The sequence below is a fragment of the Eleutherodactylus coqui genome, chromosome 9, assembly GCF_035609145.1.
Source record: "Eleutherodactylus coqui strain aEleCoq1 chromosome 9, aEleCoq1.hap1, whole genome shotgun sequence".
NCBI classification, from domain to species: Eukaryota; Metazoa; Chordata; class Amphibia; order Anura; family Eleutherodactylidae; genus Eleutherodactylus; species Eleutherodactylus coqui.
The window spans coordinates 173035863-173048030 of NC_089845.1; the positions used below are offsets into that span (position 1 = coordinate 173035863).

The 12168-nt window shown below is 48.8% G+C and overlaps 1 protein-coding gene across 1 annotated transcript; it reads left to right on the forward strand.

Moving 5' to 3' along the window:
* Window positions 1-3154: 3154 nt before the first annotated feature.
* LOC136578892 (elongation factor 1-alpha) lies at window positions 3155-8632 on the forward strand. Its single transcript, XM_066579069.1, has 7 exons — window positions 3155-3301; window positions 3974-4153; window positions 4384-4680; window positions 6753-6903; window positions 7791-8047; window positions 8155-8389; window positions 8514-8632. Exons 1-7 carry the CDS (start codon window positions 3155-3157, stop codon window positions 8630-8632), a joined length of 1386 nt encoding a protein of 461 aa, XP_066435166.1.
* Window positions 8633-12168: the final 3536 nt, after the last annotated feature.

Consider the following 12168-nt stretch of genomic DNA (forward strand, 5'->3'; position numbering starts at 1 on the left):
CTGAGTACTAGAAGAGATGGAAGAGGCTGAACGGATAGACTTAATGCTGTGAACCGCTTCTTCTTTCCCCGTGTGGACTGGAGTATATGAGGAGGGCCGCTATAAGTGTGAGTTTCCCGCCTTGCGGTGTGACGTGTAATTCTACACAATCCTGTGAGAGTGGAGCCGTGGAGTTATAAGAGTCGTGTCCGGGACCAGAGAACCACAGATAACCTGGCCTGTGGAAGTCACTGTGTTCTCCTGTGTTTTCCTCCCTCACACATCACGCGTTCCTCTGCACTGCTGTACTGCCGCTGGATGTACAGTGGACTGTAATTGCTGGAACGGTTACACGTTGATTTGGCCTTTAAACTCTACCCCGTGTCTGCGTACTCTTATTTGTTTCCGAGAAAGATCACGGTGGAGGAAGGAACGGTGGCGTCACACAGGACAAAAGGATTAAAGTAATCCACTAGCGGGTTTCCCTATTTGATAAAGACATCCGTGCCCCTTGGACGTGTCCCCGGTTGCTCTCTGTGTGGGAGACGGTAGAGCCACCATGACAAGTGAACTACTCTACCCCTGCTGCCTCCTAGGCTGGGGCCCACTCCTCGGATGCTGCACCTCCGCCAGGCTCCCAGCTGGGATCCGCTGCGGGCCTCCGCAAGCAGATTCCACATCCGGCCGTGTGAGCCCGGCGTTATTCAGACCGCTACCTGTAGTACGTAATTTACAAGAAGCCCCGGGAACGCTCGCCTTCCTGCTGTTCCTTCTGTGTGAGACCGCCGCACCGCAGCAAGATTATGAAGCCTCACAGAGTGCCACTTTGCACCCCATCCCTACCACTGAGAGCAAGAAATACCCCCCAAATAGGAGGGGGAGGGGTATTCTAGGAGTGATCTAAGGATTTAGGGAGTCAATTTTATTTCTGCACAAGTGAGCAATGGGACCTGGAATTTATTCACTTGTGCCCTGAAATCCGACGGGCCACAATGGGTATGTTTCTGAACACAGGACAAACGGGGGTACATCTTGGGGTGCAAATCCTCATTTTCATGTGCAGTATAGGAAAAAAAACGACCTACTACGTATTTGCATAAATATGAAATGTTATATTTTCTCCTCTAAATTGCATTAATTGCACTAATAGATACACATTGTGGCAAGCTGGGGTCACTCGCCTACAGGATCGCCGTTCTTTCAATCCAGAATGGGCACCACATGTATAAAAAAAATGCTCCAGAGTCTTGTATTCTCTTTAAATCTGGTATTGGTGGTATTTATTTCATACACAGCAAAGTTCATTACTTGAACAGCACAGTCCATTATCCGTACCCCACCAGGGTGAGAGTCTAGCAGTGTACTCCCTATCAGACTCAAGGCCTCCACTGGTCCAAATTGGTCCTCAGGCTTGCAGCTCCCCTGAGCTATCAACTTCCCCCTGAGTGTGGCAGGAAGTGACACTTTTATGTTACTTCCTGCAACACCCACAGGTGTTACCTCTTGTTTCTACAGCCCTCTGCAGACCATTCTGTGTACTGCAGCACCACAACACATATATGCACCAAGTTCTGAGAGGTAATAAGAGAAATGGATAATGATCAGCGCCATCTAGTGGGTACTTATATATACGGACTGGTGGTGATTGTCAGGCTGGAGAACTCCTCACCATCCTCCAGCCAAATCCCACAGATCTGCAGCCACACATTGCACTACAGGTCCCAGGAGTGCAACCTCACCGCAACGCAAGGCTGAATCCACCGCCAAACACTGATTTCTGCAGTGGATAAACGCGACACATTATTGCGAGTGCCGATGAGCGCGCCGTCACACGGGGAGTCCTGTTGTAAGATCTGCACCAAATGCACATCAGAAATGCGCGCGTTTTACAGCCGTTGCACCAAGTTTTCTTTTTCCCCCCACAAATGCAGCCCAACCGCGGCAACCACCCCCACATGAAGGCATCCTGCAGCCGCCTGCACTTTTCACTGTGTGGTTTTCAGATGCACAACAAATGGCGCACTTCAACCGCAGGGCAGTTTGCTAACAGTAAAGACTGAATTAGGGGGAACGGCACGGGATTAGCCGCAGTTCACGGTTGTTACAGCAAATTCTCCTGCATTTTCTCCCATGTGGTTTTGGTGTTTTCGCCACAACCAGTCCGCCCCGTGTGACGCATCCGTACAGCGAATGTCCAGGGTTCACGTGCACCAACTTTGGCCATTCCTGCAGTCCTATCAGGTATCCTGGGGGATTCTAGGAGCGTTGGAGTAGAGCTGTGTGCTTGTGAACATCGTGGCCACAACACAAGATGCGAGGGCGTGCGGACACACCCTCTGCCTAATTGATCGCATTTTGCACAGTTTTCATAATTGAAGAAAAACATCATAAAAATTATAGAAAGTAACATCCCAAAAATCGCTGCAAATCTGATGAAAGTGCGTCCAGCCTAAAGTACACGACACGAAGGGCGTTTCCATGGGATTCAGGGCGCACACACAGACATTGTAAAGTTGGGCTACGACTCTCCGGCGGGCTCGGACATCCCTTCCGTGTGCAGCAGGCGCTCGCTGCCGTGTGCGATTCCTCAGGACACGCTGCACATTCATCCGCGCAGCGAAGCGCCCGTGTGCAAACACACATTCTACTGAACCTCCAAGAATCGGACAGAGAACAGTCCCGGGTCCAAGTACCCCCACAGACCCAAGAGATCGCTCCAAAATCAGACAGAAATAGAACATATTGGGTCAAACTGTTGTTTTTACACTTCACATTTTTTGGACGAACATTGCTAGAAAAAATAATGGCACGTCCTATTTTGGTGTCATTTTGGACAAGTCTATGGCTGCAGATTGCACTCCAATGATGTGAGGGGATCCAATTTTTATGCAGGTAACTCTGGAAATCATAAATAAAAAGGAGAAACAAGATGCGTTTTTTTTTACACGCATGTGAATAAGCCCCGAAGATTATAGCGGGTGACCCGACGCCATGATGGCTTCCATCTTTCTGGCGGAGACGCTCATGTAGTCCTGAATATCAGCCTGCATAGAAGGGGTTAATGAATTAATCAGGTGAAGCAGGAGCTACAGGTGAGATGACTGACTATATAAGCCAGCTGGGAGCAGTAGTCCTTCCCACTCAAGGACACAGGTGAGAGCTAAGAAGAGGCATCATGGCTGACAAGGGGAAGGTTCACTTGAATGTGGTCATCATTGGCCATGTGGACTCTGGGAAGTCCACCACCACCGGCCACCTCATCTACAAGTGTGGGGGCTTTGACCCAAGATCCCTGGAGAAGCTGGAGGCTGCGGCTGGCCAGGTAAGGATGGAGGTGGTCAGCACTGGGGGGGCTTTGTGCTCAGGTGGCTGTATATGTAGCAGAGTTGGATCTGTATGATGGCCTGAACTGTGTCCGGCATGTCAGTGACCAGCTGGAGGGGCTCATGCAGGGTAGATTATATCCCACTGTCAGCTAACTTCGCAAGGGGAGCTAACACTCACCATTCTGATGACCTCTCTGACTGATTTCCTTACTCAGGATGGAGGAGAAACTCCCCTACTCTGTTCTTCCTCCCTCTATCTCCTGCGTGATGCACCACATGTATCAGCTGCTCTGCCCCCCTTGTATGTCATATCTGCAAGTATAATACTAAGCAGCCCCTGCCCAATATGTGGTTGTTGGTCAGTATATTCCCCCTGTGCCCCTCCGCTGAGGGCTGTAGACCAAGATGTGAGGCTGCTGGTGGCGGTTTGTATCTCGCTCTACTAATGGGGGTACTTGGTGATGTGACAGCTCTTGGCTCACACAAGTACAGTAGCTAGACTGCATAAGAAAGTCTGCCCCTTGCCAGACCCTTCTGACTTCACCCCACAGGGTGTGATATGTGCACCTCTACTCTTGGTGTAGGTTCTAATGGGACCGTAGATGACTGCATGTAGACTAGCCGCTTATTGACAAACTTCATGACTAATGGAGGTTTCTACACTTCAGATTGGGAAGGGTTCTTTCAAGTTTGCATGGATCCTGGACAAGCTGAAGGCTGAGAGGGAGCGAGGAATAACCATCGACATCTCCCTGTGGAAGTTCCAAACCAACCGCTTTGCCATCACCATAATCGATGCCCCAGGACACAGGGACTTCATCAAGAACATGATCACTGGCACATCCCAGGTAGGGGCTCATTGCATGGCTGGCTTATGGAACCACAGGATGGGTGCAGACCTGACTTCTGGTTAACTTGTGACTAATGTAGATGAGGGTGTTTGCCTGGGTGTGGGTGGGCACACATACTAATCCTCACCAGGAAGCTGCTGTGAATTCTTGGTGGTGCCACCTTGCAGTTCCTAGTCATGTTGGTTCACCTAAAATACAACTAAACCAGTAGCCCCATCTTCTTTCAGGCTGATGTGGCTCTTCTAGTGGTTTCAGCAGCCACAGGTGAGTTTGAAGCCGGGGTGTCCAGAAATGGTCAAACCAGGGAACATGCTCTTCTGGCCTACACCATGGGCGTCAAGCAGCTAATTGTCTGTGTGAATAAGATGGACGTAACGGATCCTCCATACAACGAGAAGAGGTTTGATGAAGTAGTGAGGAACGTTGCCATCTACCTGAAGAAGATTGGCTACAACCCAAACTCTATCCCATTTGTCCCAGTGTCGGGGTGGACTGGAGAGAACATCTCGTCTCCGAGCCAGAAGGTACGTCTCTGTAGAAGGTCATGCATGACACCATGGAAGCAGTAGATCAGCATTGACTTGTCCCAAACTGCCCTTCATGTGGAACTTTATTCCTGTTGAGCTGTAACCTATCCAAGGGACATCTTCCTTCTCTGCCTCTGCTAAAGACGTTAGTCTTGTTTATAAAATCATGGTCACAAGTGACTTCTGATGAAAACCAAATGTCAATTCCCTCAGCTGGAAAATAGACCAGGAAGATCTGCTGCTGATCTGTCTTTACGGCAATCCTAGTATGTAAAGCCCAAAAGACATTTGCCCATCTGATGCAGCCATCTCCCCCATGTTGATCCAGAGGAAGGCAAAAAGAACCCAGTGAGGTGGAAACCAACTCTCCCCAATTTGAAGGAATATTCCTTCCTTACTCCAATCTGGCAATTAGAATAATTCCCGACCCTTCTGAGTGATCAGTGATGTAATGTTGTAACGCTCAAGAAAGACCTCCAAAATCTTACATCGTATCACCGTCACGACGTCCTCGGAGTTCCATAGTCTCACTGGTCTTACAGTAAAGAACCCACTTCTATGTCATGTGGAAACCTTCTTTCCCCTAGATGTAAATAGCACCCCCTTGTTACAGCCATGGTAATAGATGATGGCAGAGATCTCTGTACTGACGCTGATATATCTATACATAGTTACTAAAGCGCCCCCTTGTTACACTCCTGGGTATAATAGATGATGGCAGAGATCTCTGTACTGACCCTGATATATCTATACATAGTTATTAGAGCGCCCCCTTGTTACAGTCCTGGGTATAATAGATGATGGAGAGATCTCTGTACTGACCCCTGATATATCTATACATAGTTATTAGAGCGCCCCCTTGTTACAGCCATGGTAATAGATGATGGGAGAGATCTCTGTACTGACCCCTGATATATCTATACATAGTTATTAGAGCGCCCCCTTGTTACAGCCATGGTAATAATAGATGATGGGAGAGATCTCTGTACAGACCCCTGATACATTATACATGATTATTAGGTCTGCACTTGGCCACTAAATTAAATAACCCCAGTTTCGATGGCCTCTCTGGGTATTGTAGACCATCCTTTTATTACTTTAGTCACCACCTTTGTACCCACTCAAGCTTTGTCTGAGTACTGGTACCCAAAATTGTCCACAATATTCCATGTGTGGTCTGACCAGTGACTTGTAAAGGGGAAGAACAATGTTCTTATGGGCTCCCTAGGCCTCTTTTTAACTAACCGCCCCCCCCCCTCCCCCAAGTCCATGTCAGGGTCCCCAGTGGTTTCCCATTTAGTGTGCAATGGTGACATGGATTTCCTGCTGTGTGCAGAACCTTAGTGTTTCCCCTCAATTGCCATCTTTCTGCCTCCAGCTTATCCAGATCCTCTTGCAATCTCCTTGCGTCCTCGTGTCTATGTAGACCTAGTTTTGCATCATCTAAAAATATTGATTTGCTGCACAATCCTTCTACCAGGTCACTGATAAATATTAAAGAGAATATGGCCCCAAACTGCTCTCTGTAGTGCCTCACTAGTGACGACACCTCTAGTACTGCCCCCTGTGGTACCACAGTAGTAACAGCACTCAATCAGTATGTACCATATAGAACCCCCCCCCCCCCCTCTGCTTTCTATCACTGACCAGTTACTTACCCACTTACACTCTCACCCAGACCAGTATCCTCATGTTATATAACAACCTTTTATGTGGCACAGTATCCAAAAGATCCAATGACACCCACCCCAGTCTAGTTTAGAACTTGCCTCCACATAGAAGCTGATCAGGTTGGTCTGACCGGAGTAATCTCTAATAAACCCATGCTGATGTGGAGTTTTAAAGCTCTTTTCCTTGAGGTCCTCCATGATAGCATCTTAGAAACCCTTCAGACCTTTTACCCACAATAGAAGTCAGACTTGCTGGTCTGTAGTTTCCAGGTTCGCTTTTTGACCCCCTTTTGACTATTGGCCCCACATTAGCTACACGTGAGTGTAATGCCGAGCCTCCGACCATGTGCTCTAGATGACTACTTTTCACCCACATACTAATATTGCTGCATTCAACAGATGAGTTGGTTTAGAGGATGGAAAGTGAAACGAAAAGATGGCTTTAGCAGAGGACAATCTCTACTAGAAGTCTTGGATAATTTGGTTCCTCCAGTGCGACCAGCAAACAAGCCATTACGACTGCCACTGCAAGACGTGTACAAGATAGGTGGTAAGTGGCATGCTGCATGGAACGTTCAAAAGTGCTACTGAACTCAGTAGGTATATATGTAGAATGGTTAAAGGGATTGCCCAGGACTTTGTAGGGAAACACAGCTGCATTCTTCAAAAATAAAAAACAGTGCCCCCCTCTGGTCAATGTGTGGCATTGGAGCTCCGTCTCACTTCACTGGAACTCTGTTGCAGTACCAGGCAATCCATGGATGTCCTTGTTCAGAACTGATATCCAACTGTAGCAGTGCCCATCATGGCAAACTTCTGACAGGCTGCACCCCTTTTTATTGAAAGCCACACCCTGTGTCCCATAATGATATCCTTTGGTGACCCCTCCATGACAGCCAGACTAACCCCACAAGCAGTGCACTTGCGGTCAGGTGGCTGCCACGCTTTCTGACTTGTGATGCCTCCCCAGCATCTGTATGCAGCTGTCAGGGGTCAGATGTATTGCTGCCAGTCAGGACTAAACCCCAAGTGAATTAAATGCTTGTCGGTGGGCAGGATGGCATCCTAAATCAGGAGTGCCCCACAGGATCTGGGCTGGTTGGGAAGCATGCCAGTGGATGGTGTGGAGCAGCTTCTGGAGTGGCTCTCTGCAATCCTGGGCAACTCCTTTAAAGCAACTTGCTGGTCCTGGAGAAACCAAGATGGCCACACTGCTTGTGCCTACCTGATGTACACTGCATTAGTTTGTATCGAAGACACTACACCTGCTTTGATTGGGCAGTGCCAGTCAGAACAGCATGTAGTATGACTAGCATTGTATAATATGCACAGTGGGCATCAGGTTGTACGGCCATCTTTGTCCAGGGTCAGTGACTTTGTCTCCTTTGCACACAATGGCTCTTGCTGTTCTCTAGTCAATCCTCCATTTCTTCAAAGGAATTGGCACTGTGCCAGTGGGTAAAGTTGAGACTGGGATCCTCAAGCCAGGTATGACCATCTCGTTTGCACCATCAAACTTTACTGCAGAAGTAAAATCCATAGAGATGCATCATGAACCTCTGCAGACGGCGTTTCCAGGATATAATGTAGGATTTAATGTGAAGAACATAGCCATGAAGAGTCTGAGACGTGGCAACGTTGCTGGAAACTCCAAGAGTGACCCACCAACTGAGGCCACCAGCTTTATTGCCCAGGTACATGACTTCCTATGGTGGAAGGGTACTGCCAGGTCAAGAATGTCTGATCTTGTAGCCCACCAGGTGCCCCTTAACTGCCATAGTGATGGGTTTATCTCTCGCAGGTCATCATTCTGAACCATCCTGGCTTTATTAAAGCTGGCTACTCTCCAGTCATAGACTGCCACACGGCACACATTACCTGCCAGTTCTCAGAGCTGCAGGAGAAGATTGATCGAAGGTCTGGCAAAAAACTGGAGGACAGTCCTTATCAGCTGAAGTCTGGAGATGCAGCAATTGTAACCCTCAAGCCCATCAAGCCTTTCTGTGTAGAGCGGTTCTTTGACTACCCACCTCTAGGTAGGTTTGCACGTTGAGTTGCAGCTGGTCATCAAGGGTTGACAATCTACGGTATATTGTACTTCGTACCCATGTTAATCACTCGGAGTCTACTGGCTTATGATGGTCGGCTTCTCTATTGCAGGACGCTTTGCTGCCCGGGATCTGAAGCAAACAGTCGCAGTGGGTGTGGTTAAATCGGTGGAAAGAAAAGCCAACACCTTGGCCAGGAGACAAGGCCAGAAGCCCATCTTGGTGAGGTGAAGAGCTCATCGGCCAGCTTTCTTTCCGTTTCTGTAGTCTTGCAGAAGTTTCTGCCATAACAGTGAGCTGTAACTGTTATGTTAGTTGTTTTCAATAAAGATATGAAGCATAGAGTTCGGCATTGGTGACTTGACAGGAGGGGATGGCTCTCTGCTATCTATGGATTACTCCAATGGAGTAGAGTTTTAATAGTCCCAGAAGGGGACTTCTGCAAGCCACCCTCAGACCACTTCAGCTATACCTGGCAGAGCCTAACGGGACTCCATAAGATGCAGGACCGGAGTCCATTGTTGGGTCTCTGGCTGCCACAGCAATCCAGCAGCATGGTGTGAGTGGGCAGAGCCCCCTCTGACTACATGCTACAGTCAAGTGACATGGCATCTAAGGGGTAAAGGGCTGGGATCAGTTCTCCTCCTATCCTGGCCATTGACTTGATATGAGAAGTTGCATTATAAAGCCGGCTTCACACGACAAATACTGTAGAATCCTCACAGCAAACTTCAGCATTTACAGCATCTTCCAGGTGAGACTTCAGATCTGACAGGAAGCGTCCGGTGACCCTGCAGCGCGCCCATCTGTGCTGTGGACTAAAATACAAAGGTTAGACTCACAGCAGATACCCAGCCACAGCACTTGGGGGTAGACTAGCAGAGGTACTGGTGCAGATTACAGCGACCTAATGTTGGCCCGTTCATGCAATAACTGCATATTCTGCGGTGAGCGCCTCCTGCTGGTGGCTGCAAGATGAAGATCTAACTGCTTGGGTTTTAAACTCTAGGTGGTTCAGCAGAAGTCTTGGACTTGGCTGTATTACCTGCTTAGCAGTACTGGATATGCCGCTCAGCCTGGCGGGGCAGGCGGCTGCATTCACATATGGCATCTTGCAGCAGCCAGATCTTCATCTACTTGGTGGATTTAACCCTTGTATTGCAGGGGGTGGAGTTCCACCAAAGTGGACAGACTGCAGACTTACACTCAGCAGAACTTTCGCAGGTTGCCGCATTGTCGCACCGTGTGAAGGAGCTCTCTGGAATCCTCTCTTGGCTCGTACTACTCCACAGCACTTAGTCTCACTGTAACTGGGGACATTAACTTTAACTACTTGCTCGCTTACTTTACAAAATAAATACGTCTACAACTTCTTGCTGTATAAATGTGGGGTAGGTCACAGCTTTATTAAAATTTTCATATAACTCAAAAAATTTTAACTTTCTCAAACCAAAACCCTTTCCATAAACCGTCCTAGAGGACGTTCGTAAGCCCCAATCCTTTGGCTTGCCAACCTTCCTCGACTATCCCTATCCAGCATGGAATAACTCCAGGCCACACGGGATGTGCCATATCCCTATGGCGCATTCCGTCCCACCCCACCGACCGACCTGCACTAAAGCTGCCTCTACTCCATCCTGCAAACCTGATAAAGTATCCAATCCGACCTCATTGAGATGGACACCGTCCTCCCTCAATGCTCATTTTTCCATATCTTCAAGCTCCCAATGTCGCACCACAATACCGCCTAATGACCGAACAAACTGCGATCTTTTCAAATTGACTAGTTTTCTGACCCTTTCTATTGCCGCCGGGTCTCTCGCTCCTCTCTCCAGTGGCTCCTTGCCACTATGTCTGACCATACCATGATCGATTCCTGAAAGCAGTCACGAAAACGAAGTATGTCCTGCTTCATTATCACCAAGAGATATCCGCCATGTTTATTTTGCCAAGGTCGTCCCCGTCTGTTCCCCCCCCCCCCCCCCCCCCTTCCCCCTAGTTAAGCCTAAGTTCTTTCCTATTGGTCGTACCGATGCCCTCCTTTCCGCCCAATAGATGTATGAATGACCGATGATGTACACCCCCCACGGCTCCCCGGCTGGGGAAATAAAATAAACACAAGAAAAACCCCATATTGGGGAAAACTGTACAAAATTACTTTGTCAACAAATTGTAAACCGTTAACCCTGCGTTATTCGACCATCAAGTCCGGACTCACATAGGATTTGTATGCCTGGGATTTCCATCTGCCCAGCCTCTTTAATCCTTCTTCGTTCATGCCGCCTGCATCAGCCATAGTCGCAGCGCCAATCCTGAATGAGTGTCCCGAATTCCGACGGCTCAAAACCTGCTGCTCTTAACGAGGTCCGGAAAACCGATGCAAACTGGAACCGGGTAAGTAGGAGCCCTGAGGAATGAACCAAAACTTGCTCGCTCTGCGCCTTAGTAGCCATGTAATGACCTACTGTGCCCACCGGGCACCAGCATGTGCCCAATCTGCTAATCGCTAGCCATTCTCCTCTACCGTAAATGTCAGTCTTAGATTTTCAGACCCGAACCCGTAAGGACCCGTCCGTCATGAGAACGTCATTGCAAAGAAGGCCTCTGGTTTTATTCTTATTGGCGGGTACTAACACTCCGATCCTGAACGCCGCTCTGAACAACAACGCTTCCGAACCGTTTGTGCATGTGGATTCCAACACCTCCATTAATTTATTCAGTACTGAATATGTAATGGGGCGACGAGAATCTACCCGCCCCTTATCCTTCTTCCAACCGCGAACAATCTGCCGGAAAACAAAGTCCTTGGTAACATCCTTAACGCCGTGTAATTTTAATAAGAACGCGACACCTGACAAATGTCTTTTAGCTACATCAACCGACGATCGTTTTGCTATGGCCCCCCCCCCCACCATGCTGCCTCCAGAAAAGACAACCACGTCGACCAAATCGCCTTATAGGTTTCCCATGTCGCAACCGCCACCGAGGATTCCACCAGCCTCAGCAACTCTCTTCTGCCAGACTCCATAAGAAAGGCGGGCAGCGTACCACCCTGGCAGCCGCCTGTGGGTGCCGCTCCCCGAACAGCTCCATCTGCGAACGAGAGAGTGCGTCAGCCGCTCCATTGTTATAACCCGGTACATGCTTTGCTCATAAATAAACATTGCAAAACCACGTGCCTTAAAAGGGCCAACACAGGCGGAGAAGCCGAAGACTGTTTGTTAATGGTGTGTACCACCGCTGCGTTATCTGACCAGAAACAGATCTTACGATCCTGGAGCTCCTCGCCCCATAACTCCAGTGCCACCACCAGCGGGAAAAACTACAGCAACGGTTTTATTCCATTGCCGCTCCAACCACGCCCCTGGCCAGGACTCCCTGCACCAGTTGTTCTGAAAAATAACCCCAAAACCAACGGAACCGGCCGCGTCGGCGAACAAGCACAGCTCAGAGCCCGACCACTCTTCCTTCGGGCACACCACTTGTCCGTTGAACATATCCAAAAATACACGCCAAATGTGTAGATCCGCTCTGATTCTATACGTCATTCGTATGAAATGATGGGGCTCTCTGGCCCCCACTGTCGCCAAAGATAACTGTCTTGAAAAAACACGGCCCATGGGTATCACTTTACACGCGAAATTTATCAACCCCAGGAGGACCTGCACCTGCCGCAACGTAGCCTTTTTACAACATGATACTTCTTTCACCGACTGGCGAAGCCAAGCTACTTTATCCGCCGGTAACCTGAAGACCATGTCAATCGT